Source organism: Calliphora vicina, chromosome 2, assembly GCF_958450345.1.
Source record: "Calliphora vicina chromosome 2, idCalVici1.1, whole genome shotgun sequence".
Classification (NCBI taxonomy): Eukaryota; Metazoa; Arthropoda; class Insecta; order Diptera; family Calliphoridae; genus Calliphora; species Calliphora vicina.
This window is the reverse complement of record NC_088781.1, coordinates 14,859,694-14,886,410: the sequence shown is the minus strand read 5'-3', so window position 1 is coordinate 14,886,410 and position 26,717 is coordinate 14,859,694. Positions and strand designations below refer to the sequence as shown.

The 26,717-nt window shown below is 29.5% G+C and overlaps 1 protein-coding gene across 1 annotated transcript; it reads right to left on the bottom strand.

Annotated features, from left to right (window-relative positions):
* Positions 1-2,283: 2,283 nt before the first annotated feature.
* LOC135951681 (uncharacterized) lies at positions 2,284-22,871 on the bottom strand. The gene is made up of 5 exons (XM_065501366.1): positions 22,675-22,871; positions 18,924-19,059; positions 9,731-9,993; positions 5,561-5,699; positions 2,284-2,340 (listed from the first exon to the last, which is right to left on the bottom strand). Exons 1-3 carry the CDS (start codon positions 22,861-22,863, stop codon positions 9,761-9,763), a joined length of 558 nt encoding a protein of 185 aa, XP_065357438.1. The 5' UTR covers positions 22,864-22,871; the 3' UTR covers positions 2,284-2,340; positions 5,561-5,699; positions 9,731-9,760.
* Positions 22,872-26,717: the final 3,846 nt, after the last annotated feature.

The following is a 26,717-nucleotide window of genomic DNA, read 5'->3' as shown; positions in this document are numbered from 1 at the left end:
AATAGGCGTTTTTTGAATGGACCTGGTCCCCTCGGTATCAACAATTTTCAAATTTGTTTCCCTTTCAAATATTTAATGTAAAGTTAGCTTTTATAAAGGTATAAATTCATGATACACCATCTTAGAAATTTTTTAGATAACTTAAAAAGAAAAAAAGTACTTTTTTCCCAAAAACTAGCGAAAAAATCGCTTTTTTTATTTTTTAAATTCAAATGCATATAACTTTGGACTCAGTAATGATATTTAAACAATTCTTTTTTTTGTTTGACATATACATTTATTGTTAGTCCAATAAATGAAAAATGGAAAAAATCCGAATGGGTAAAAATGTTGAAAATTTAATTTTCAAATGCGAATATCTCCTAAGTTATAAGAAATAAGTGATAGCTTAAAATGGAACACAGCCAAAGAAATATGATCGTTTTAAAAATTGAACATACCCGAGGTGTCCTACTTTGGGGAACCCTAGCTGCACCCCTGGTGGGTCCATGCAGTCAAAATTCAAAACTTTAACTCGAAAACACTTCTTCTTTGCGCATGTCAAATTTCATTCAAATCGGATTAATGGTTTAGAAATTACAGATTTATTTCACTCTTTTTTTTTCTCATACCATTGTGGAGCGGTCCATAATTGATATTTTATTGTCACTTACCTTTTTCACATAATGTTGCAACCTTTTCTTTAAATAAAAATGCCAATGATATTATTTCTTATTTTATTTATTGTTTTATTTATATATTTCTTTATAATCCTTTTAATATTTTTTAACATTAATTTCATGTATTGTTTGCCATTTTTTGTGTTGTTCTTATTTGAGTTTCCTTTTTATATTTACTTGTAATTCCTTAATTATTATCAGGAAAATAAACTTAACATTTGCTTTTATCAGTTTAAAGACTAAAGAGCTTTTGCTTAAAATTTAAAACTTATGGACCAATAAATAAATATATTTACAGATATTTGTTTTTTCTATTTATTTTGTAATTATTAATGGTTGTCTAAAATACTTAGAAATATAAAGTACTTACAGGTAATGAATACGGAAGTAGACTTATGCTAAAAAATCAATAAATTTTTCATTATCATTCTTTTAAATTATTTCAATATTATTTATTAATGACAAAGATATTTGTTTGTATGTTTGAAGATATGTATTCAAATAAAAAAGATATGTACATAATAAATTTATTGTATATGTATGAGTTTTTATTTCTTTGAAAATTCTTTTGTATTCTTGAAGTAATTGAGGGTTTATCTTAAATTTATTTTTGATATTTTGTTTTGTGGAGATAGACAGCTGTGATTAAAATTGTAGCGCATTTTTGGAATTTCTTAAAAAAAAGTTTGGGGATCGTCATGATTATTTGAATGTTCATAATGATTTTATCAGATTGCCTTAAGGCGAATTCGCTGAACTTTATATTATTCCAATTTTCCTTTGCTACGATTATTTTAGCCACATGTGTAAGAATATGTACAATTTTTTGTATAGATATGTTGAAGTTTTTTTTTTAATTTCTTATTAATAATTTAAAATAAAATACTTATGAATGTTGTTGTCCAGGAACAAAATTTTCCATATCTGTTTTGTTATTAGCAAAACAATACGAGTATTTTCAGTATTTACTTCCTCTTTTAATTTTATTATTATTATTGAGATGTTTTATTAAAGAAAACATAAATTTAAATTAAAAATGTTTATGTCTAAGGCCAAATTAAATGTAAGGTTGCTGACAAATCTAAATTACAAAAAAAATTAAATTATTTTGAATATTAAACTAAAATATAATGCAATTTTTTTTTTAATAAATATAAAACTAATCCATCTAAGAAATTTAAATAACTTTTTATCATTTCATTTGCTTAAATTTTTTAAAAATATTTAACTTAGATTTTTAATATACAAATCCCAGTTGGACATGTTCTACTCCAATTTCCAATTAGGAGCCTTTATTAAATTCCCATAATATTGAACAATTAAATAGTTATAAATATGTTTAAACAAAAAGTAATTGTTAATTAACTTAAATCCTTATAATCCTTTATTATTAAATATTTTTGTTGAAGTTTTTACAGAAATTTTATTTTTTGATTTTTTAGTATACTTTTATTTTTTTGGAGATATTTTCTAAATTAAATTATTTTGTTGTGTTTTATATACATTTAACTAATATGAATTTAAATTGTTTATTGTAATATTTAACTTATATTTGGTTGTTAACTGTGGCTTAAATTAAACAAGGCTAAAATTAATACTGAGATTAGGCCTGTATGCCAGGTTAATATATTTGCTGAGGAGTTATAGGAAGTGGAAGATTTTGTGGCAGCTTTTTGGTTTTCTGAAATGAGGGGAAAATAAAAATATTAAATTTTTAGTTTTATTTTTAGATTTAGCAAACTTTATTTTAAAACTATTAAGAATATATAGTTGGTCAATCCCAGCCATATGTTATCCTACCTACAACAATTATAGACATAATGTATTAAATAAATTATTTAACATTTATCTCACTGCAAAAATCATATATTTATCTCACCATAATACTTGTTGGACATTTATGATCGCTAAAGGGATTTTCGAAAGGATCCCATATATGGGAGCTATGACTAATTTAGAAAACATTAGACACAAATTGTTTTCACCTATGTCATAATTTTCTGGAGGATATTTTTATAAGGGCAATGTGAAATAATATACCGATTTGAACCTTAGTCAAAATAGAAAAGCACTTCTCAAATTTCGTTGAATTATCATAAACATTACTGCAGATGTGTGGAAAATCACACAAAATTACTAATTTGTATACATTTAAAAAAAAATAGCTAATGATGTTTATGAAAATTTCTACTGCATCGTATTTAAAAAGTGGCGTTGCCTACTCTGAAGTGTGGTTTTCCACACATATGTAATTTATATGTATTTTGCAATGGGAACTAAATTTTTAGTAGTCAAATGTTCTGTTCCTGTCTTTGGTAATCACTATGTTTGTGTGAAATGTCTTATCATAAACATTGCTGCAGATGTGTGGAAAATCACACAAAATTACTAATTTGTATACATTTAAAAAAAAATAGCTAAATGATGTTTATGAAAATTACTACTGCATCGTATTTAAAAAGTGGCGTTGCCTACTCTGATGTGTGGTTTTCCACACATATGTAATTTATTTGTATTTAGCAATACGAACTGAATTTTTAGAAGTCAAATGTTCTGTCTCTGTCTTTGGTAATCACAATGTTTGTGTGAAATGTCTTATCATAAACATTGCTGCAGATGTGTGGAAAATCACACAAAATTATTAATTTGTATACATTTAAAAAATAAAAATAGCTAAATGATGTTTATGAAATTTTCTACTGCATCGTATGTAAAAAGTGGCTTTGCCTACTCTGATGTGTGGTTTTCCACACATATGTAATTTATATGTATTTTGCAATAGGAACTGAATTTTTAGTAGTCAAATGTTCTGTTCCTGTCTTTGGTAATCACAATGTTTGTGTGAAATGTCTTAAAGTGCAGGCAATGGCACTCCGGTGTGTGTGGTTTTCCACACATATTTAATTTATATGTATTTTGCTCTAGGAACTGCAGGTTTTTTAGTCAAGTGTGCTGTTTCTGTCTATCGTAATCATTATGTTTGTATAAAATATAAAAATAAATATGTAAATCATGATTTTGACTATAAAAAAAATTATGCTTCTAGTGCAAAATATGTAGACATACTGTATATGTGAAAAGCAACACAGGAGGCTAAAGAACGCAGGATTTTTGTGAAGGTGAGATGAAGGATAGTTTAATTGCAATGTTGAAATAGATGTACAGAAAATCGGATGGATAGAAGTATTTCTAAGTGGATTGGTATATTTTGACTTGGACTTTTATAAATTATTAAATTTATATATAGGACTTAAAAATGCGGGATTTACAATAGATGGCGTACAGGCCAGCCAAAAAAGTTTGAAGTCTTAGAATTGGATGACTGCATGAGGATTGTTGTAAAACTCAACAAGAGCTTGCAAAATCATTGGAAAATACTCAAGCTACAATTTCTAAACGTTTGCAAGCAGCAGCATTCATCCAAAAGCAGGGAAATTGGGAACAAGTCGAGATACCTTGAAAGACGTTTTGCATGTCCGAAATGAAGCTTGAATACGAAGAAAATACGTTTTGCTCCGAATCATTACTTGCGATGAAAAATGGATTCATTACGATAACCGGAAGCTTAAGAGATCGTATGTGAATCTCTAAATATCCATGTCGCTAAAGCAATTCTCTGTATTTTGTGGAAGCAAAGGTGTCTTATGGTTTGCATACATTACACACAGAAAAAACTGATTCGTAATGGCAAGAATTTGTTGCCAATCGAATGATTCGGTTGCATATATAGAATTTTTCGGGTTTAGAAACTGAAAATCAATTGATGGAGAAGAATTTCAGTTGAAGCAACCAAATTTTTGTTACAAGTTCTAAAATTTTGTACCCACAACTGTAAAATTCGGTCACCAAGGCAGAATCATTCGATTGGCATCAAATTTTGTTGCCATTACGAATCTGCTTTCTCTGCAGGGAACTGATTCGTTAGAAGCTACACGCAGAGAAAAAATATAATTGGGCATGGTTACTGTAACCATTTAAATAGTGTTACAAGATTTTTAACAATATTATAGTCACAGTAACTATTTACATGATTGGGGTAACCATAATATGGTTAATTTACGATTCACATGATTGTAGCAACCATATATATGGTTACAATAAACAAATATATGTTTGTTGCAACCATATTTATGATGAATAATTTTATCATAATATGTTGTTCTCAGATTATGATAAGCCTTAAGCCGAGAGCAACATAATATGTAACAATATATATAATAAGTCATATAAATTGTTGTCACAAACATATATTTGTTTACTGTAACCATATATATGGTTGCTACAATCATGTGAATCGTAAATTTACCATATTATGGTTATCACAATCATGTAAATGGTTACTGTGACTATAATATAGTTAAAAAACTTGTAACAATATTGAAATGGTTACAGTAACCATGCCCAACTATATTTTTTCTCTGCGTGTAGCATTAGCCGAAAATCTTCCAGAATATACTTAATTTTCCATCATGACAACGCTCGACCACAAGTTGCAATATTTGTTAAAAAATATTTAGAATGAAGTGGTTGGGATATTTTGTTGAACCCGCTTTATAGTCCGGACCGTGCTTTGTCCGACTATTATTTATTTCGATCGATGGGCTTGATTTATTTTTGGACTCAAAAAAGATGAGCAGTTCTTTTGGCTCTGAGTCCATATGTTGCCAGAAATATGGGAAAAGTTCGCTAACATTGACCAATATTTTTAATAAATTTATATTGTACAAACGTTTCAAAATAAAAGCTAAACATTTGGAAATATACCGCATATTTAGGTCATATATCCAATAGTTTTTTTATCATAAAATAAATAATTCCAAACTTAATCTGTAATGAATCTGATATGAAAAAAATCCACTCAACGTTGGATACAAAAATATAGTCATATATATAATTCTTACCTTCTAATGATTTATCCAAAAATCGTGATTTCGGCACTACTGTTTCTCTGGATTCTAATACTGGTATTCTTTGATGTTTATCACTTTCAACACTTTCCTCATTACTTTGCCAATAAACTGAAGAAATCTTGGCGACACACTGTAAACAGAAATTTAAAAAAAATTAATAACTAAAAAGTAAAATTATCTGATATAAAGACAAGTAAGAGAGCTATATTCGGCTGTGCCGAATCTTATATACCCTTCACCAAATTATACTTTAAAATAAATTTTTTTTAAATATTTTTAGGTAAACAAAATTTAATTTTTTTTTAATTCTTTTTCCAAATTTTTTATTAAATTTTTTTTTGGAAAAAAAATGTATGACAAAAAAATTTTTTGATGAAAAAAAAATTCGGGTTAAAAAATGCTGTTCCCGATTTTGACCCATTGTAGGTCCAACTTACTTATCGGAAATGAAAAATGTAGAAATTACAAACGGAATGACAAACTTACCCTTCTCACGAAGGTGAAGGGTATAATAAGATAAGAATATGATAAAATAAATGTTTAACTCTTTATTCATCTAGAGCAGGAGCATCGAAAGAGTGCAAAATAAGGGTCACTCTAGTGGGCATCAATGTTATAGCGAATGTAATTCTAGTCTAGTGCAGCAGACTCATTCTAATTTGTTTATCTTACAATCTTTTTTATTTCCCAATACTGTTCTAATTCTATAAGAAATCCAACTTTCAGTTTTCAACAAAAATCTCAGATTTGATATATGCACATTCCATTCATAATGGAAAGTCTTGTTTATGTAACTAAATAAAAACTAAATCTCTTAACTGTATTCATAATCTAATAACAGACAAATGTGTATGGAGATACACACACATACATCATCTAATAAATGTATATGTCAAAAGCTAAAAGGCCTAAATCCACTTTTCGAAAATTTCTCAATTTTGTTATATTACTTGTGAACTGTTTGAAAATTATTTTGTTCTTCTATTATTTAATTTATTAGGAGTGACTACAACAATTTTGTCAGTTTTATAAGTTTCATACATTAGGAAATAAATTTTTCAAACATGAATAATTTACTCTAATTTTTATTTTGTGGAGTTAGGCCTTTTTGCACGTACAAAGTAGTGTCCTACACAAAAATAAGCAGACAATAGCTGCAAAAACACCTACATACAGACAGTACATTGAAGTAGTTACATACAACAAATAACTACAGGGCACGCACGTTTGAATGAACGAATAAACGATTAAATGAAAAACAGTAAAAAACATACACAGATACTGTAGTACTGTACAACAGCGGCCTTTTGTTTAAATGGAAAAATGAGTGTTTGTGGGTGTAGATGTTGTGGACATTTGCAAATGTGTGAATAGACAAGGATACATGTGTAAACACGTTTACGCAATGGTGGCTTGCTGGGAACATTGTTTTATACACAGTTTAACAAGTTGTTTTTCATAACGCACTTACGCACATCAACACACACATACATAACCACACTAATACATCCTTATACCCATATGTGTTTATACATCTCAGCAGTTCTAGGAGACCGTCGCACATTGGGTTGAATCGCATCCAAAGTGACGCTTAACTCAGGCAATAATTTTAGATTTTTTATATATATTTTTTTTTTAAAGATTATGCCTTATTAAGTAAAAAAATAGTAAAACTTTTAAATAAAAAATTTTATAAAAAAAATGTTCATAAAAGAAAAAATTTTCAAGTCCATTGAAAAAAAATTTAAAACTGATGTCTTCCGATCGGAACGAAATTTGCACCAAAGATAGTCCAATCGAATAGTAATTTAGACACAATTTTTCAACAAGATCGGTCATGAACTCTCTGAGTTAGAGGGATTCCAAATTTGACACTTTGACCAAACAGGTGTTTTTCACATCCTGAGTTACCTCACTTTGAGGCATTGAGGCTTCGGCGCGTATTAGTGATATAACTCCAAATTTAAAACTTAAACTTAGCTACACCTCCTCTATAGCCATGGGTAATTTTATTAAAATCGGACAATACGTTTAGAATTTACAGATTTATTTCCATTTTTTTTCATTTATTTCCAATTTTTCATTTCCGCCACAGTGCAGCTCGAGTCTTTTAATAAAATCTTAATTTAAAGAAAGGCGCGCAAAAATGCGCAACATTTTTTTTGTTAAAATAAAAGCCTAAATGTTGTAGTTTTTTTATAGTTTAAAAACAAACAACTACAAACATATTTAGTTATTATCCATCAAAAATTAAAAATACTCTAAATTTGGAACATTTAGAAGAAAAAAAATAAAAATACTTTTCCAAAAACAATCTAAATAAAAGATTCTTATTCATATACCCAAATATCTAAAGTTGATGGTTCTATCATAAAAAGTTAACATTTAAATGTTTTAAACAAAAAAAAAATTATTTTACTTGTGTTTAATTTCCATTTTTATTACTTTATCTAAAAATACGAAAAATTTTTCCACTTTGACAGAATACTGCAGAAAAAGTATGCAACCTAGAATAACGATTTTAGCTATTAGTGATGTAGAATTTTGTTTAGTTTTACCCGGTACCAAATTTAATAAATAAATATTAATTCTAAAAAATCAATTAAGCGCCACTTTGACCGTGATTCAACCCAACGTGCGTCGTGACCTAGTGATTTTTGCTATAATTTAGGATGACCTTAAATAGTCGTTAAAATAGATATTCCAATAAACGATTATTTGTAAAGAAACCTTCCCGATAACTCTCTAAGAGATAACTACTTTTTTAAAGTGAATTACAAAGTGACAATTGTCTTGACGCTAGAATACATGGGATGTATAAAGTAACCAATTGACATATTTTGCACTACAAAGAGCACATAATTGTCAAAATATATAAATTGGAGACAACCAAGTGGTCAGACAGTACTCTTAGTAGTGCAGTGAAAAGTCATTTGGTTACTTTATACATCACAGGCAGTGTAGCGTGAAGTCAATTGTCACTTAAGTGTTTCTAGTTATGCAACTATTTGTCACCCTAAATGATCACTAGTTCGGGACTGTCTCCTTGAACTACTGGGGATGTTCTAACATACATTCATATGTCTGTATGTGGGAGTGAATGTGATTTTATCTATTTTTATGCGCGGTATTAGTTTTTATATCCTCACTAGAGGTGGTATTTCTTGTTTATCCACTGAAACATTAAATTGAATGAAAACTAAACTCTCCACATTGACCTCAACACTTTTAACATGGCCACCATGTTATACAACATCACAACGTAACAACAATTGAATAAATACAACAAAAAAAGAAACATTGTACAATATGTAGTGGATATGTGCAACATTTTTATTTGTTATATCGGTAACATTTTGCGCGGTTTATATAAGACTTAATGCGGTTTTTGTAACATTGTTGTATATGTGAGCTGTTACCAAAGACAATACAGAATTCACAACAAAATAAAATACAAATTTTTTGTAAAATATTTTAGCAATTTAAATTAAAAATAAATTTCGCAATTCTGTTAACTTTTCGAGCCATCTCAGCACTTTATATGCATCATATTATTTATATAATTTGTATAAAATTTAAAATTGTATGTTATTTTATGTAAATAAAAGAGAAAGTTATTAATTTCAACCACAATTGAAGCATTAAAAAACCACTAAAACTATTAAAGGACATACACCACTCTTGCTCTGTTCTTTGTTATATTATGATGTGTGCAAAAACAACTTTTTCAACTTCATCTGTGTTTGAATATCAAAAGGTGGCTTGCTCCACTTTATATTGATAGTTGGTAATGTAAGGAATGTATGTAACGCCAGAACAACAACCAACAAAAATTGTGGGTTACACCACTTTTGCACTGATGGCCTCATATATATGTAGCTTGTATTCAACGAATATCTTTTATTTTATTGTTTTCGTATTTAGAAACCTACATATTTTTATTATTTCGCCCACATTTATCTATTACCTACATAATAGTACCATGTTGCTAGCAACATAAAGCCCGTTAACCTAGCTTAACATTGTAATGCCACATTTATTGTCAATTGACGTGTTTAGAGAGATGTGTGTGTTATTTTTTTTTTGCATGTATTCCTGCAAGCATTTTTAATTCAATGTTTTCGCCAGTTGTGTTGGCCTTTATTAATAGTTAATCCTTACCTTTAACTTCATGTCGCCATGCTTAAAATGTCACCCACGTACACGAAATTCCAAACCCAGTGTAGCCACTTCTAAACCTTCACGTCCAACTATTTTGGGTTCATAATAACGCAGATACGAACGATTTGCATGGACACCATTAATCAACCAACTGAGATGACAGATGGGCTTTGATGGCGCTGATGTACAGTTAACGGACACCTTCTCGCCAATTGAATAGCGTGGTTGACCACCAGTAATTTGTGGTCCCTTCAATGGTGTAACTGTAAATAAAAATAAAACAGAGAATTTATATACACATATATATATAATTTTTTAATTTATATCTACTTTTTTTCGAATACATATATATGGATGTGTGTGTAAGTGTACGTGTGTGTGTAAGTCTGAATTTGTGTCAATGATGGTATAGAAATTTAGCTTTGGAATATACTAAATATGTATGAATGTATTTATGCTGCAGCTGTATAATGAGTTTAGTTAATAATACATGCATTTTGTTGATACATGTGTGCATTAAGTAGATGACAGCATGTATTTTGTATCTGTGAGTGTTAAAGAGGGAGCTGCAACTTGGTTTGTGTGTGTGTATATATTGGTGGTCAGTGGTATTGGTGTGGCATTTTAAGTATGCTTTTGTTGTCCCATTATCCCAGCTGCAGACACATACATACATACTCATATGAGTGAATGTATGTTTTTCTACATATTGGTATGTATACATGCGGATATAAATATGTATATAGTGGTAAAGCATTCTAATAATATAGATTAGGGCTGCCATTATTTTGCACTTTTTCGATTTAAACTTCTGCATGCTACCGAAGTTTTCTGTCATCTAAAAATCAAATGCTGTAAATTAAAAAAAAAACAAATAAGAAAGTATAGTCAGTCGGTCAAGCCCGACCCTACACTAAGTAAAAGAGCAAAAACATTTTTCTTTTAAAATTTCAATAATTTATATTTTTGAGTGATTTTCGGAAGTGGGCTTTATATGGGGCCTATGACCAATTATGGACCGATCACCATGAAATTAGGTCGTGTCATTTATGTCTATATGAAAGTTTACTATGTTGAATTTTGTGAGTATACCAACATTTTTAAGCGATTTATGCACGTTAAAGTGATTTTCGGAAGCGGGTCTATATGGGAGCTATGACTAATTATGGACCGATTGTAACAAAATTTGGTGACATGACATGATGTATATATCAAACTTATTTGGAGCGCAATTTGTGGAGATACATTTATAAATTAAACATTTATGACCGATAAAGTCCAATTTCGGAATGACATTTGTATGGGGGCTAGGTGAAATAATGTACCGATTTCAGCCAGTTTCAATAAGCTTGGTGCTTTTGCCGAAGAAATAACACGTACCAATTTTGATCGAAATATCTTCAAAATTGCGACCTGTACTCTGCGCACAATGTTTACATGGACAGCCAGCCAACCAGACGGACGGGCGGACATCGTTTAATCGACTCAGAAAGTGATTCTAAGTCGATCGGTATACTTTAAGGTGTCTCTAATATTTTTGCGCGTTACAAACATCTGCACAAACATATTATAACCTCCCCACTATGGTGGTGTAGGGTATAAAAATGGGATATCATGCAGAGATTTCAAAATTTGTGTTAAAGTAGCAATATTTTCAAAATCTACTTTGAAAAATATTGTTATACCCACCGTCAGTAGCATATCGAAATATTGGTCGTAGACTAACAGGTAAGAGAGCTATATTCGGCTGTGCCGAATCTTACATACCCTTCACCAAATTATACTTTAAAATATAAATTTTAAATATTTATAGGTAAACAAAATTAAATTTCTTTTTTTTGAAATTGTTTTTTTTTTAATTTTTTTTTTCAATTTATTAGTGAAAAGAATTTAAGACAAAACAAATTTTATGAAAAAAAAAATCGGATTAAAAAATACTTTTCCCGATTTTGACCCATTGTAGGTCCAAATTACTATAGCCTTATATACATCGTTGCAATGGACTTTGAAATATCTATCATTATGTATCCATATTGTCTATATTAATGGCTTAATAATCCAGATATAGATAAAAAAGTCCAAAAATCGATGTTGTCCCGGTTTTTTCGGGACAACATCTCAGCCATTTGTAAGGCGATTTTTACGATTTTAATTGGCAACTGAGCCGGGAGAATTCCAGATATATTGATGTATCAATCATGTTTGTAAGTTATTTGGGGGCTACGGAAAGTTGATTTCAACATACAGATGGACAGACGGACATGACTATGTCAACTTCGCTATCTATAACGATCCAGAATATATATACTTTGTGGGGTCGCAAACGAAAAATGTAGACATGACAAACCCTTGCCACTCATGTTGAAGGGTATAAAAATAATATATTGGGTGTATGACTTTAAAATGGGGTATTTTTTCAAATGTTTAGCTTTTATTACGAAATATTTGTACAATGTAAATTTACTTAAAGTATTTGTAATTTTTCTGGAATCCGAGCGAAAAGAACTGCTCATCTTTTGAGGAAAAGAAGGAATCAAGCCAATAGCGGATACTCTGTTTCAAAATGAAGCGTATCCAAGAGAGAGCGTTCCATATCTGACTATAAACCAGGTGAGGCAAAACTTCCCAACCACTTCAAGTTACATACATGTAGTGCAATATGTGGCCGAGCGTTGATTTGATGGAATATTACGGTTTCATGCCTGGCCGCATATTATGGGCATTTTTCGGCCAATAGATTTCAGTAGCTCGTTGACCTTTTTGGTCAAAATACAGAGTATTTTCTTATCGTCATGGATAGTTGGCTTTGGTTTCGCTTCGGCTGGTTGTCCGGGATTCGCATACAATCTCTTACATTTCGGGTTATTCTAATGAATCCATTTTTCATCGCAAGTAATATTAGGTGTTAAAATTATTTCCTTTTATAGCTTTCAAGCATCATTTCGGACATGCAAAATCGTATTTCAAGGTTTTTCGGCTTCAATTCTTATGTTTTCAAATTTCCCAGCTTAGATGAATCCTGTTGCTAGTAAACGTTCTGAAATTGCTGTTGGAGTAGCTCCCAATGATTTCGCAAGCTTTTGTTGAGTTTGGCAACAATCTTTATGGAGTAGTGCCTCTAGTTCGTGGTCTTCAAAATTATTTGGCTGGCATGGGCGAAATTTTCCATGTTAAAATCACCAGTTCTAAACCGTACAAATTATCTCTCTCACGTTGAAACCCTTGGAACATATTCACCATAAGCTTTGGTGAGCAATCGGTTTGCCTCGGCGGCATTTTTTTTAAATTAATAAAGTAAAGCAAAACTTCCAATGATTGGAAAAATTACAACATTTTGTAAAAATATCAACCTTTTTGGAGGTTATCTCACATTTTGCTCCATAATTCTGTTTCTACTTGACCGATTTCGCCCATTTTCAATACCAAAATTTCATCACTGTACATCCTTTCCGACAGACGGACGGACATATCAAGATCGTCTTAGAATTCTGTAAGAAAATCCCAAAATTTCAAAATAAGAGCCACCCTATTCCACATATCTAGTAAGTACACTTTATAAAATGTTTATGTACAGTGCGTTGTACATCATCTGGCCATAATATCAACTACGTGTTTTGAAACTCCTTGTTTTATTTCAGTTTTGTTCATTCCATTTTTTTTTTTGCTTTGCCATTTTAATGGGTAATTTTATAATACATTTGTGCGGTTATACAAAATGTACATTTAATTAAAATTAATTTTGTTTAATCCCGCGAGTGTAGCCCAAAAAAAATGTCTCTATGAATAAATAACAATAGAATGAATTATGTGTGACAATATTTTCCACTGAAATAGATCAATTTATTAAATTATGGCAGAAATTCATACAGTGAAATAAAACCAACCATCACATCACCTTAGTCAATGATAAATTAAATTAATACAGTAGGCTCATTCATAGAAAATAGCTTGATTTAATTAACATCAATAGGAGTATGCTAATTGTGAGTGCATGCAATTAGTTGTATTAAATTTCATTTAGGAAAATATTGGGTTTGAAATACATACTTACTACTTGAAAGTTAGTGGTATACAAAAAATAATGCAGATTCCCCCTCCCTATTCTAGATTTTGAGGGAAAAAACTGGTAAATTCGGTAATATTTTAAATGCAGTTTCATTAATTTTGGCACTTTTTTTAAAATTCGAAACTTTTAGGAAAGAACTCGGGTAAAAACTGTATTTTGGTACTATTTTGGAACCATATGTACCTTTTAAACCAATAAAATTAGAAATAAATTTTAAATAGTATTTTTTACTCATCAAAAAATACCAAATACGAATTTGGTACTATTTGGGAATTCGCGCCCATTACTGGTAAAACTTGTATTTACTTTTGGTACTATTTTCATAAAATAAGTTTTTCTAACATTTTTCATAGACATAAATATTTTATTATGAGCTCCAACTCTAATAGCGAATTTTGTTTGAATACAATTTGTATCATCTGCATGGTGAACAAAAAGTACCAACTAGGAATAAAAATGGTAATATACATTTTATTAAAAACTAGTTTACAGCCCGGCTTCGCCCGGTAGCTATTTACTAATGTTAGTTCTTCAAGTTTCTCCAACCCACATACACCTGTCTGTTCTTATTTATTTGCAAATAAAATATCTAAATTTGTACTGCATACTTTAGGGAGCTTTTTTTATTACAGTTGACTGGAGTCAAAAAAATTTCCGAGTTTTACCCGGAATTTTTAGATTTATTTTTTTGCAAACCATCTCCTCAAAATTTCGAATCGAATAAAAAAAAAGTCAGCCAAATCGCTCCAGCCGTTCTCACGTGATGCCATTACATACATGGACCATTTCTTTTTTATATATGTAGAAGATTATTAAGACAATTTTAATTCAATTTTAAACACAGCTTCTTCAAAAATTAACTAATTTGTAAATTTGGCCAAATCCGGGTGAACAGTTCGGTACTTTCTTATTACATATATTTTCTTGAGCGCATGAACACAGATTTGAAACGTTTGACATATACAATCTGCTTAACAAAAAATGTCACCAAAATTGAGAATTTTAAAGTTTCAAACTTGGTAAATTCAAGAGGGAAATTGGTACTTTGTCTTCAAATGGTACATCTTTCCTATTTGTAATTAGTAAAAAATATTATAATCAGGAATAGGGGACATAAGGTATAAAAGTACCAACAAGGCACTTTTTCGTTATAGTAATGGTACTTTTTGAATTTTTTATAAATAATGGACCTAGAAACATGAAATTAAGCATATATGGTCCTGAGTGAGTGACTTTCTAAGAGGTTACTTTATGGTACTATTTATTTATTTTTCTGGTACTTTTTTAAATAATTTATAAATTAATGTTTTATATTAATGGCCAGACAAGCATGATCCTCCAAGAGTAAGAATTCAAGAAGGGAGACTTAATGGTATTTTTATATTTTCTAATGATAATAAAGCAATAAAGAACCTAGAATGCTCCGGAATGAAAAAGAGACCACACAGGGGTAATTAATAGTACTTTTTCGTCTTACTAATGACATGTTTGGTATTTTCAAATTGCCAATGGAATTTCCAATTTTTATTTTTAAAATGTATTTCACATCAACATGCTCATAAATACTTTTTTGGAATTTGTATAATAATGTTTTTATTTTCAAGATTTAGTTTTATTGTATTTACATATATAACAACCACAACATATTTTACATCTCATACTTTTGCAAAAATCATTTATTTAACTAGGTACTCGTATTTCCATGGAATTATTGCTACAGCTTTAAACAGTTAATCGCTAGAAATATGAAAAACGATTTTTGGTAAAAGAAAAAATTCCACGAATTCCAACAAATAAATGACACAATATTTACTGACGTGGAAAACATGCTGTTAACGTTCGTGACAAAACATTATGCTCAAGCATTGACCTTAACAACACATTTTAACACAATTTTTACCATAAATCCTTTTTAAGTATTCTCTCCTGGCTATAAAAAACAAAAAAAAACTCTTTAAAAAGACAAACTAAAGACTTCTCTGTAGAGCATTCATCTCATTCATCATTTCGCTCTATTTTTCCTACATAAACTTAAATTTCTGTGATAAATATAAACCAGGTTAAAACGAAAAATGTTAAAAGTTTACTTAACACGCACATGTACACCACAGCAAAAGGTCGTTTAATAATTTCCTTGCTATTTTTTATAAACTTTTTGGTGGCCAAAAGAGTTATGACTAAAAACAAAAATTAAATGAAAAACAGCAGTAAGTATCTACGAGAAGGTATAAAAAAGTATTTATTTTGTATAAAAATACTGCCTCAAAGTAAGTTTTCAACAGACAAAAAAAAAAATTGCAAACATTTACGTAGAAATAAAATGCTCTTTTAGTTTTCTATCTTTGAAGGACTTCAGCCAACACATTTAGGGAGAAAATGATATTATTACTGGCGGACCATGGGGCCAAATGTAAAAAATGAAAATGATAGGGTTGGAAGGAAATGAAATTTAATGTTTGTAGCAGTTATTGATATTAAAATGATTTATGTAAGTATTGCTGCATTTAAAACTTTTTCTATGTGTACAATAGTAAAGAGCATAAAATAAAATTTTGTCAGAAATAGTTTCTAAAATATGTCTCCTATATCTGGACACTATCTTACATAAAATGTCATATCTGGTGCAATACACTCAGGAATACTCAATGACTTTCCGACATGATTGTTAAGTCTACCCTACTGTATGGTGGATGTTTCAAAAAAAGTAGTATTTCTACTCCTTTTTTAAAAAAAAGTAAAAAAGTAGTATTTCTACTCCTTTTTCTAAAAAAGTAGTATTCTACTCCTTTTTCTAAAAAAAGTAGTATTTCTACTCCTTTTTCTAAAAAAGTAGTATTTTTACTCCATTTTTTTAAAAAGTAGTATTTCTACTCCATATTTTTAAAAAGTAGTATTTCTACTACTTTTTCTAAAAAAGGAGTGAAATACTACTTTTTTAAAGAAAATAGTAGAAATACTATTTTTTTAAAAAAAGTAGTATTTCTACTCCTTTCTTTAAAAAAGTAGTATTTCTACTTCTGTTTTATAAAAAGTACTATCTGTACTAATTTTTTTAAAAAAAAAAGTAGTATTTCTACTCCTTTTTTAAGAAAAGTACTATCTGTACTTCTTTTTTTTTTAAAAACGTAGTATTTCTACTCCTTTTTTAGAAAAAAGTAGTATTTCTACTCCTTTTTCTAAAAAAGTAGTATTTCTACTCCTTTTTCTAAAAAAGTAGTATATCTACTCCTTTCTTTAAAAAAGTAGTATTTCTACTTCTGTTTTATAAAAAGTACTATCGGTACTCCTTTTTTTTTAAAAAAAAGTAGTATTTCTACTCCTTTTTTAAGAAAAGTACTATCTGTACTTCTTTTTTTTTAAAAAACGTAGTATTTCTACTCCTTTTTTAGAAAAAAGTAATATTTCTACTCCTTTTTTTTAAAAAAAGTAGTATTTCTACTCCTTTTTTTTTAAAAAAGTAGTATTTCTACTCCTTTTTTATAAAAAAAGTAGTATTTCTACTCCTTTTTTAAAAAAAAGTAGTATTTCTACTCCTTTTTTAGAAAAATTAAGTATTTCTACTCCTTGTTTAGAAAAATGTAGTATTTCTACACCTTTTTTAAAAAAAGTAGTATTTATAAAAATTGCAGAAATATGTACTACTATTTTTTAAAAAAGTATTTCTACTACTGTTTTGCCCACTTATTTTTGGGAAAAGTTATGTTGGGTTTTTGGTGCTAGCTGTATTAGTTGCGAAGAGGTTGAGATACCGATTTTACCTGTTTTTATATTTATTATTGAATCCAGACATCGGGGGAGGTTCCTGTATACAAAATTTTATGACATACATATTTTAAATGTTCATTACGAATGGATCGCATGAACCTAATGTAGTGTCTTAGGTGTCTAAAACCATTGCCACAAAATTGTTTTCCAATGAAACCGGTTTGGAGCTATTCGGTTGGATGGTTTCAGAGTATATAAGGGACATAGGTAGAAACATTTTTTATGTTTTATATATACAGATATATTTTAATATCGAGATTTTTAAGAAATGACGTTGCTTAGTTTTGTGTTTGATTTTCCACACATACGTAATTTCTATGTATTTTTCTAGGAACAAAATTTTTTTATTGGCAAATGTGATTTTTCTGCGAAAAATGTGTAAGTGTACTCAGAACCAAAATGTAAAATGTTTAGAAGATAAATAAATTTGATGACAAAAAGTTAAAAAATATTTTATTGATGGTAAATTATGATTTTGGACTAAAAAAAATAAGTTTCTAGTGTAAAATTCAAAATAAAAATGAATGTGTGGAAAACCACACAACGAACGTTTTTGGAGTGTGAAATGCTCGCTAACATAACTCAACCATCTCCATGTAGTTCACCAGTCTGATATTATCCTCTTGGTTACCATGTAGTCTTAGTTTTTTTTTTTGATGCATGCTCAGCACATTAATCAAGTTATTTAGGTATGTACTCCTATTTGTATGCTACACGCAAACTTTATTTATAGAAGGCTACTTTTGGTTTCGTAAAAGTTATTTTTATGTATTTTCATTTAAAATGCAATAACAATTAACACCAACACAGGATGGTTGCCAAAAAGAGTACACAAGCGAACATGTAAAGCTTGTTAAAAACGCGGCTGCTTTGGCCCGCTGACCGCCAGCTCTATTTGTATTAGAAATGATAGCGAGTTAAACAACACGTTTTTGTACTTAATGTTGTATGTGAGCAATGGAATGTATTGAATATTTAATTAATTATCCTCGTTATGAAATATTTATATATAAATTTATGACCTTACAACATGTCTACATGTTTTTGCTAAAGCATTTTATTTTTGGACCACAGCTGCGGAGTAGATATATAATATTTGTTACAACAAACATTACGTGCATAGAAATTTATGTAATGGGCTATGTTTGAAAGCATTACCAATGTTAATGGCCTTTACAAAATTGTAGCCTTTAGCTAAGGCTTGCTTAGTGTTGCATCGTTTCCAATTGACCACATGCAAGTATTGTTATGGGAGTTTCAGTGCAACTTGTCTCTATTTATATGTATAAAGTGTGTTGTTTTAGATATGGTTGAAATTGCATATGTATAAAGATTTAGCTTGAATGTTACTTGAATGCTTACCCACTACAATCATATCCTCATGACCGGAAACTGTTTGAAATGATGGTGCTTCACCGGATACTTCACAGCGATAACGACCTGTTGATTGTAAGGTAACACGATTCAATACCACCACATTGTCTGTGGAATTTTGCAGCTGCAAGAAAATAAAATAAACGGTATTTTTAGGTTAGATACAATTTAAGAAACATTTAAAAAAAGTTTTAGTCAGACGGAGAATAATGATGGGAAATAATGGACTATGTCATAGTTAGTGGCAAAATTGTGGTCGTTAGTAAGATCCAATAATTGTATTGATGGTTTTATTGCTTCTAGCATGGTTGGCTACCGATTCGAAACGGCTCAGAGGTAACGTTAATGCTAATTTGGATTAGTTCGTTAATAGAATTTTACCGGTAACGGTTATTGCAGTATTTTTCGGTAATTATTTTGTTTTTGAGGTTATTTCAAAAAACTTAAATTTTAGGAGGAGAACATATCCAAAACTGCATCTGAAAATTGCATTTGGATTATGAATGCATTTTTTATACATTTTTCATTTGGGACCACACAAAGTATATATATTCTGGATTTAGATAGCAAAGTTGTTATAGCCATGTCCATCTGTCCGTCTGTATGATGAAATCAACATTCCGTAGCGACCAAATAACTTACAAATAGAGAAAATCGGCCCTCAAATGGCTGAGATATAATAAAAAAATCGGGACAACCTAGATTTTTGGCCTATTTTGTATCTACACTGGTGCATATTCCTATAAACGCACTTAATTTGTTTATGTATTTTTGTTATATCTTTGTTGTTCTCATCTAAATGCAAAATTTAACTTTTTTAATGAGAGACAACTTAACGGTACTTTTTGAAAGTAATTAAGTTTTTTTTCTTATTCTTGTTGTTTGCCTTAATTATGCGATCAAATGTTCTTGGTGCTATTTTAATTGGAAGATTCGTATAAACGCAGACGTGAAATTTGTTTTTAAAAAGGTTACCAAAAATATAATATTATCAATTTTAGTTTTTTTTCAACCAAAGGTACATTTTTAATAGTAACATCTCAATTTACTGCAACTTTTTCTATTTGATAAATAAATAAATTTCATCACTTTTAAAGATGCCCAAGGGAACTTTTTTGTCCGATCAAGAAATTATTCGAATTAAATGTTTTCACGACCAAGGATGTTCCAATAGAGAAATTGGACATAAAATCGATCGTTCGATAAGTGTGGTGCGAAATTTCTTGAAGAAAGGTCAAAATTATGGAGTTCGCAAACCTGCAAAGGGAAATACAAAACTAACAAGAAGACAACTTAATCTAATAAAACAAGAAGCATCTCGCAACAAATTGAATTCCACACAAATAAAGAATAAATTGAATCTTCCAGTGACTTCCAAACACGTTGCACACATTTTACGAAACGATGAAAACATAAAATGGAAAAAGCCGAAATGTAAACCCAAGTTAAAAAAGTACCATAAAGAAAATCGTCTAAAATTCGCAAGAAAATATATGAAATTGACAGATGAGTGGAAAAAGGTAATTTTCTCTGACGAAAAAAAAAAATTAATTTAGACGGTCCTGACTCATACTCATGCTATTGGCACGATTTGAGATCAAACGATGTTCGGATGTCAAAACGTAATTTCGGTGGTGGCAGTGTTATGGTTTGGGCAGCGTTTTCTGCAGTTGCAAGTCGAAAATATGTTTTGTTCCGACAAAAATGAATAGTGCGATTTATAACGAACTGTTGGAAGATGCTCTTCTCTCATTTATTGATGAAAAAATGGATGAAGATTGCATATTCCAACAAGGTAATGCTGCAATCCATGTTTCTAAGCAATCGAAATCTTGGTTTAATGAACATAGCATTCCTCTGTTGGACTGGCCGGCTTGTAGTCCGGACTTAACCCAGATATGCCGACTGTAGTAGATGTAGTTTATCAAAATACCATTATTTTTTGTTCACATACTTAGTACTCACCAATATCTCATGGGAGACTATGTGATCGCATTATTTTTTGCTACTATTTTTGAGTTGTTGAATTTATAATTTGTAATATTTTCATAATGCCCATATTCAGTCATTATGGACATATCCCGTTTGTACGGAAAGTAAAATTGTACATTTACAAGTGAATAAATACTATATTTTTTGGAATTTATATTTATGAAGAGTAGCTTGATTGTTATATGCACGAATGTTTCATTATTTCGTTTTAGTTTTGTTGTTGTGACCCCAATGTCCTACATATACAACGACTAAAAAAAAACACTTTTTTCAATAAATTTTTAAAAAACTATATTTGCAATGTATTTTATTTCTCATTTGCTTCCAAAATAATATAAAAGTACTTTTAAAATGATCAAGCTCAAGCAGTCGGCATATCTGGGTTAAACCCAATGGAGAACTTGTGGGAATACATGGCCCGTAAAGTTTATGCAAATAATGCCCAGAATGAAAGCATAATGACTGTGACAGAGCAGAAACTAATAATTAAACAAGTCTGGGAGGAAATTGATTCAAACCTGCTTAAAAAATTAGTGGAATCATTGCCAGACCGTATTTTTGAAACAATACATAACAAAGGATCATCCATACATTATTAATAATGCTACAGTGGATCATAAATTAAAGTGCGTTCATAGAAAAATACCCTTAAAAATGGCTGTTAATCTTGAAAATTAAGTAAAAATAAATAAAGTACAAATTAATTTTTTTTGTAAACAATATTTTAAGTGAAGTCTTAACTAATTTAATAAACAATTTGTAACCCCCTAAATATATTCATGTTTAATTTTTACAATCTTTTTAAAAAAAGTAGTGTGTGTTTATAGGAATATGCACCAGTGTAGCTCTCTTGCTTGTTATACCCTGCACCACCATAGTGCGTTTGTGCAGATGTTTGTAACGCCCAAAAATATTAGTCTAACACCCACCTTAAAGTATACCGATCGACTTAGAATCACTTTCTGAGTCGATTAAACGATGTCCGTCCGTCTGGTCGGCTGGCTGGCTGGCTGGCTGGCTGTCCATGTAAACTTTGTGCGCAGAGTACAGGTCGCAATTTTGAAGATATTTCGATCAAATTCGGTACATATTACTTTTTCGGCCCAAGGACCAAGCCTATTGAAACTGGCTGAAATCGGTCCATTATTTCACCTAGCCCCCATACAAACGTCCTTCCGAAATTAGACTTTATCGGTCATAAATGTTTAATTTATAAATGTATCTCCACAAATTGCGCTCCAAATAAGTTTTATATATACAAAATTCATGTCACCAAATTTTGTTACGATCGGTCCATAATTAGTCATAGCTCCCATATAGACCCGCTTCCGAAAATCACTTTAACGTGCATAAATCGCTTAAAAATGTTGGTATACTCACAAAATTCAACATAGTAAACTTTCATATAGACACAAATCACATGACCTAATTTCAAAAATACAAATTATTGAAATTTTAAAAGAAAAATGTTTTTACTCTTTTACTTAGTGGTCGGTCAAGCCCGACCATATTTTCTTACTTGTTTTTTTTAGTTTTTTTCTAGTTTCCGATCTTATGTATTTCTCTATGGTCACAATATTCTTAAGGGATTTTAAGTGTATTATTGTCACTTGCTACAAAATTACACCAACATTATTGAAAAATCTAGGTTTTTTGATAGTTTTCTTAATTGCAGTCAATTTGGCGTAATGGTCACAGTTTTTTTAATAAAAAAAAACACATTAAAATTACTTTATATTAAACTTACATCTACATCCACTCCCGGTAACGGAAACACCTGGCCAGGTGGCATATCTCTGGGTACATAGCGATAAAACTCAAAACCATCCTTATACCATTTTACCGAATACAACGACTCACCATCCAGATCATACTTGCAACCCAATGCAGCAGTCTCATGACGCATTATATGCTTTGGTATACGAACTTCTGTCATCGTCAGTGAGATACAAGGAGCTGCAAGAAATACAAAAAAAAAATAGCAAAGAAACATTAACTAAATGAAACAACAGAGCAGAGTTTATTAACTTTTCTTCCTTTCTTTTATATAACTTTAAATTAAGGTCATTGTTAAACAGATTGAAGTTTTTCTTTATTACTCGTATTCAGCTGTTCAGTGTTTAATTAAATTTGTTAAAGTAGAACTTCTCACCTTATTTGATTGTGTGATTTGGTGCTAAGGACCAGGTTTTTTTATGTTCCCTTGTGTTTTATAATTTAGTTAAAAGTTATGTCTGTGTGTATCTCTCTCTCATTCTTTGGCGTTGGAGATAGAAACGGCCACTTAAAATAACAACAGCTACAAGTTTAACAAATAAACAACAAAAGCACGTTAATTTTCTCGGCACATCAAGTGTTAATAACTAATTTAAGCTTCGTGACTTAGTCCTCTATCACTTTAATTTAAAACCAGTGTGCAAATGTATAAGTAAGCTTTGATGTATGTGACTTACTCTACCTCTTTTACATTTTTTACACTGTGTATGTGAGTTTACGTTAATTCCTTTTTTATTTCCACCTTTGTTTCACACCCTCAAGGACAAAATGTTAGTAGGGGTAGGTAGGAGCGGACAAAAACAGAAACAACTAAATATAATAAAAATTGTATTAAAAAGGTTAACAACGCTTAAAAGCGAATAAAATTAAGGAAAAAGGGTTAATTTTTGTTAATATAATGGTTTCATAACACAGGACAACAAAATCGAAAACATTTAGAGGCTTTTTATACCACTACACAATTTTGATGTATTGTGGTTCCAGTAATATAAATATGGTCAACATTTTAAATTCTATGGATAGATTTTTTTTAAAAAATTTTTAAGTAAAAATTTTAATTTTTTTAGACGTTTATATAATTAATGATTACTCAAAAACGGTTAGTCCGATATTATTAAAGTAAACTTAAAAACATTGAACCCAACCTTTAAGCCGTTTATATATTACGTTTTAATCGGCTCACTAGTTCCGGAGTTATATTAACAAATTGAAGCAAAAAATATTTTTTTTACGTGAAAATAGAAAATTTTTTGGTTTTAAAAAATTCATAAAAAATCTAAAACGGCAGAAATTGCTCAGATTTATCACTTTATCGCAAAGCCACATGTAATGGGAACAAAATGAAATATCGAGCGTGAAAACCTTTGTATTAGTTTTGAATTGATTTACAATTAAGTGAATTCGCTCATTTTCCAAAAAATTTAGTTTTTTGTTACATATACATAAAATTGAGTAGTTCTTCTTTCGATAGATTGAATTTTAAAAACATTTTCCCCATGCTAAGTGCAAATTTTCATATATATATTGCATTTCAATCGGCTCTGTAGTTTCGGAGTTATAATAACAAATTGAAGAAAAAAATATTTTTTTTGTGTGAAAATAGAAAATTTTTTTGTTTTAAAAAAATCATGAAAAATCGAAAACGGTAGAAATTGTTCAGATTTGTTGCTTTGTCGCAAAGCCACTATAATGGAAACCAACTGGCATATCGACCATAAAAATCGATGCATTCCTTCGAATTTATTCACAATTAAGTGAATTGGCTCATTTTCACAAAATTTTAGTTTTTTTTTTGATATACATAAAATTCTGTAGTTAATGTTCTTCTTTCGCTAGATTGAATTTTGAAAACCATTTCCCCATATTATGCAAAATTATTCATGCAAATATCACAATTCGAATTTGGAGTTATAATAACAAATTGTAGCAAAAAATATATTTTTTATGTGAAAATAAAATTATTTTGTTTTAAAAATATCACAAAAATCTAAAACGGCAGCAATTGTTCAGATGTATTATTCCGTCACAAAGCCACGTATAATACGAACAAAACGAGGTAACGATCATAAAAATCGATGAATCCTTTTCAAATTTATTTACAATTAAGTGAATTCGCTCATTTTCACAAAATAGTATGTGCTTACAAGCGTGTACTTTGAGCGAATTCAGTTAATTGGGAATAAATTCGAAAAGGATCAATCGATTTTTATGACCGATATCTCACTTTGTTGCTATTGTATGTGGCTTTGCGATAAAGCAATAAATCAGAACAATTTCTGCCGCTATCGATTTTTCATGATTTTTTAAAACAAAAAAAATTTATTTTCACGTAAAAAATATATATTTTTTTAAGTTTATTTCTATAACATCAGAATAACCCTTTTTGAGTTATCATGAATTATGTGGAGAAACGTCTAACAAAATTGATAATTTTATTTAAAAATTGTTTAAAAAAAATCTAATCTTACTATTTTTGTACTTAGGTAGCCATTATGCATCAAATCTATATAATGGTTAGTCAAGCCTTTTTTTGCTGTTGACTTGTGTAATCGTTTAAGGCGAATAACATAAAACCTGCTATGACCGATTTAAAGACCAGTGCTTAATTTAAATCATATTCATTATTCTTATTAAAATTTAACTATCTATGCTGGCATTTAAAATTATAAATAATTCAGACTTGGTTTTAAATATTTTTTATTTTTTACATCCACAGCTGTTACTAAATTCACACCGAAACCCTTATAACCAATTATAGCTAGCAAACATTTTTGCACGTCTTCTCAGCACAAAAGCTGTGCAAGAATTCTTTTTTTAGGTTATACAAGTCCTACGTTTTTATTTGCTTTTTGCAAAATGGTAAAAAAAATTTAAAAAAAGAATAAGATTTGCGCTATTTTTTCTCAGTTGTTTGTTTTCTCTAAAGAAATATTTATATATAAAAGTCACTGTTTAACAAGTGACTGTTTTATTTAAGTATATATTTTTTATGTATTTTAAATGAACTTAAAATGAAAAGCACAACAACAACAACAACTTAATGTTTTTCTATTTAAATACTCATTTTCTATTTAGCTTTGTATGTAGCTTAAAGCACAATGGTAACTGTAGTCAAAAGGAATTAAATCACAATAATAACAACAAGGAGCAAGTACAGCAAAGGAACACAAAAAAACTAAGGCTGGAGAAAAAGAAAGAAAACCGAAATAAGGTCAAAAGTGGCAAATAACAAAAGTACAATACAGCATTTATTTTTCTGCCTTTGAGTTAAGAAAACATTTTGCAGTTTTCCTTTCACAGAAGGAATATATTTTTCTTTTATGTTCTTTTTTTTTTGTGATTTCATTATATGTTTTTATTGCATTTTGATTTGTTAAGAGATTTATTTAAGAATTTTAAATTTATGCAATATTTTTATTGCATAAATTTATGAATATTAACAGAATATGTGATATAAATATTCCTTGAGAAAAGGTTTAAATTTTCATTAAACTATTTATTTTCAATCAAAAATCATGATTCACCAAAATGGAATTTGTTTACCAACAAAGTTTTTTTTAGAAAAAACTCAAAGAAAAATCCATTTTCATATGAACTCTTCGTTGGTAGTTTCAATTGATCTCATGAACATTTTTTGTGAATAAAGTTTTATTTTTGTAGAAAATTTTCTTAAAAAATATATTTTTTTATCGAAAAATATATATTTTTTATGTGAAAACTGAGTGTGAAAATCTTTTTTTGTTGAAAATCATTTTTGTGAAAACTTTATTAAGTTTTCTGTAAAAAGCTTGTTTTGTAAATCAAGTTTTAGTGATAAGAGTAAAAAAAGATTTTTTTGTAAATTTTTTTTTTTAGAAAATATTATGATGTTTTCTTTGGCATAATGATGCGTTTATTCTGCCTATTACCCTTCTTTGTGTTCTTTTCTGAAAAAAAAATGTAGTTTGGTCATGTTCTTTTCTAATAATGTTACCCTAAAACCCTGAATATATGCTACATGTTTCACCCTCAATT

Bases quoted from the DNA above. Each gene is read 5' to 3' on its own strand.
- LOC135951681 (XM_065501366.1), bottom strand. From the start codon at position 22,863: ATGACAGAAGTTCGTATACCAAAGCATATAATGCGTCATGAGACTGCT. The intron at 19,060-22,674 runs GTAAGTTTAATA...ATTTTCTTGCAG, and splicing joins TACCGGGAGTGGATGTAGAT to CTGCAAAATTCCACAGACAA. The intron at 9,994-18,923 runs GTAAGCATTCAA...TTTTATTTACAG, and splicing joins TGAGGATATGATTGTAGTGG to TTACACCATTGAAGGGACCA.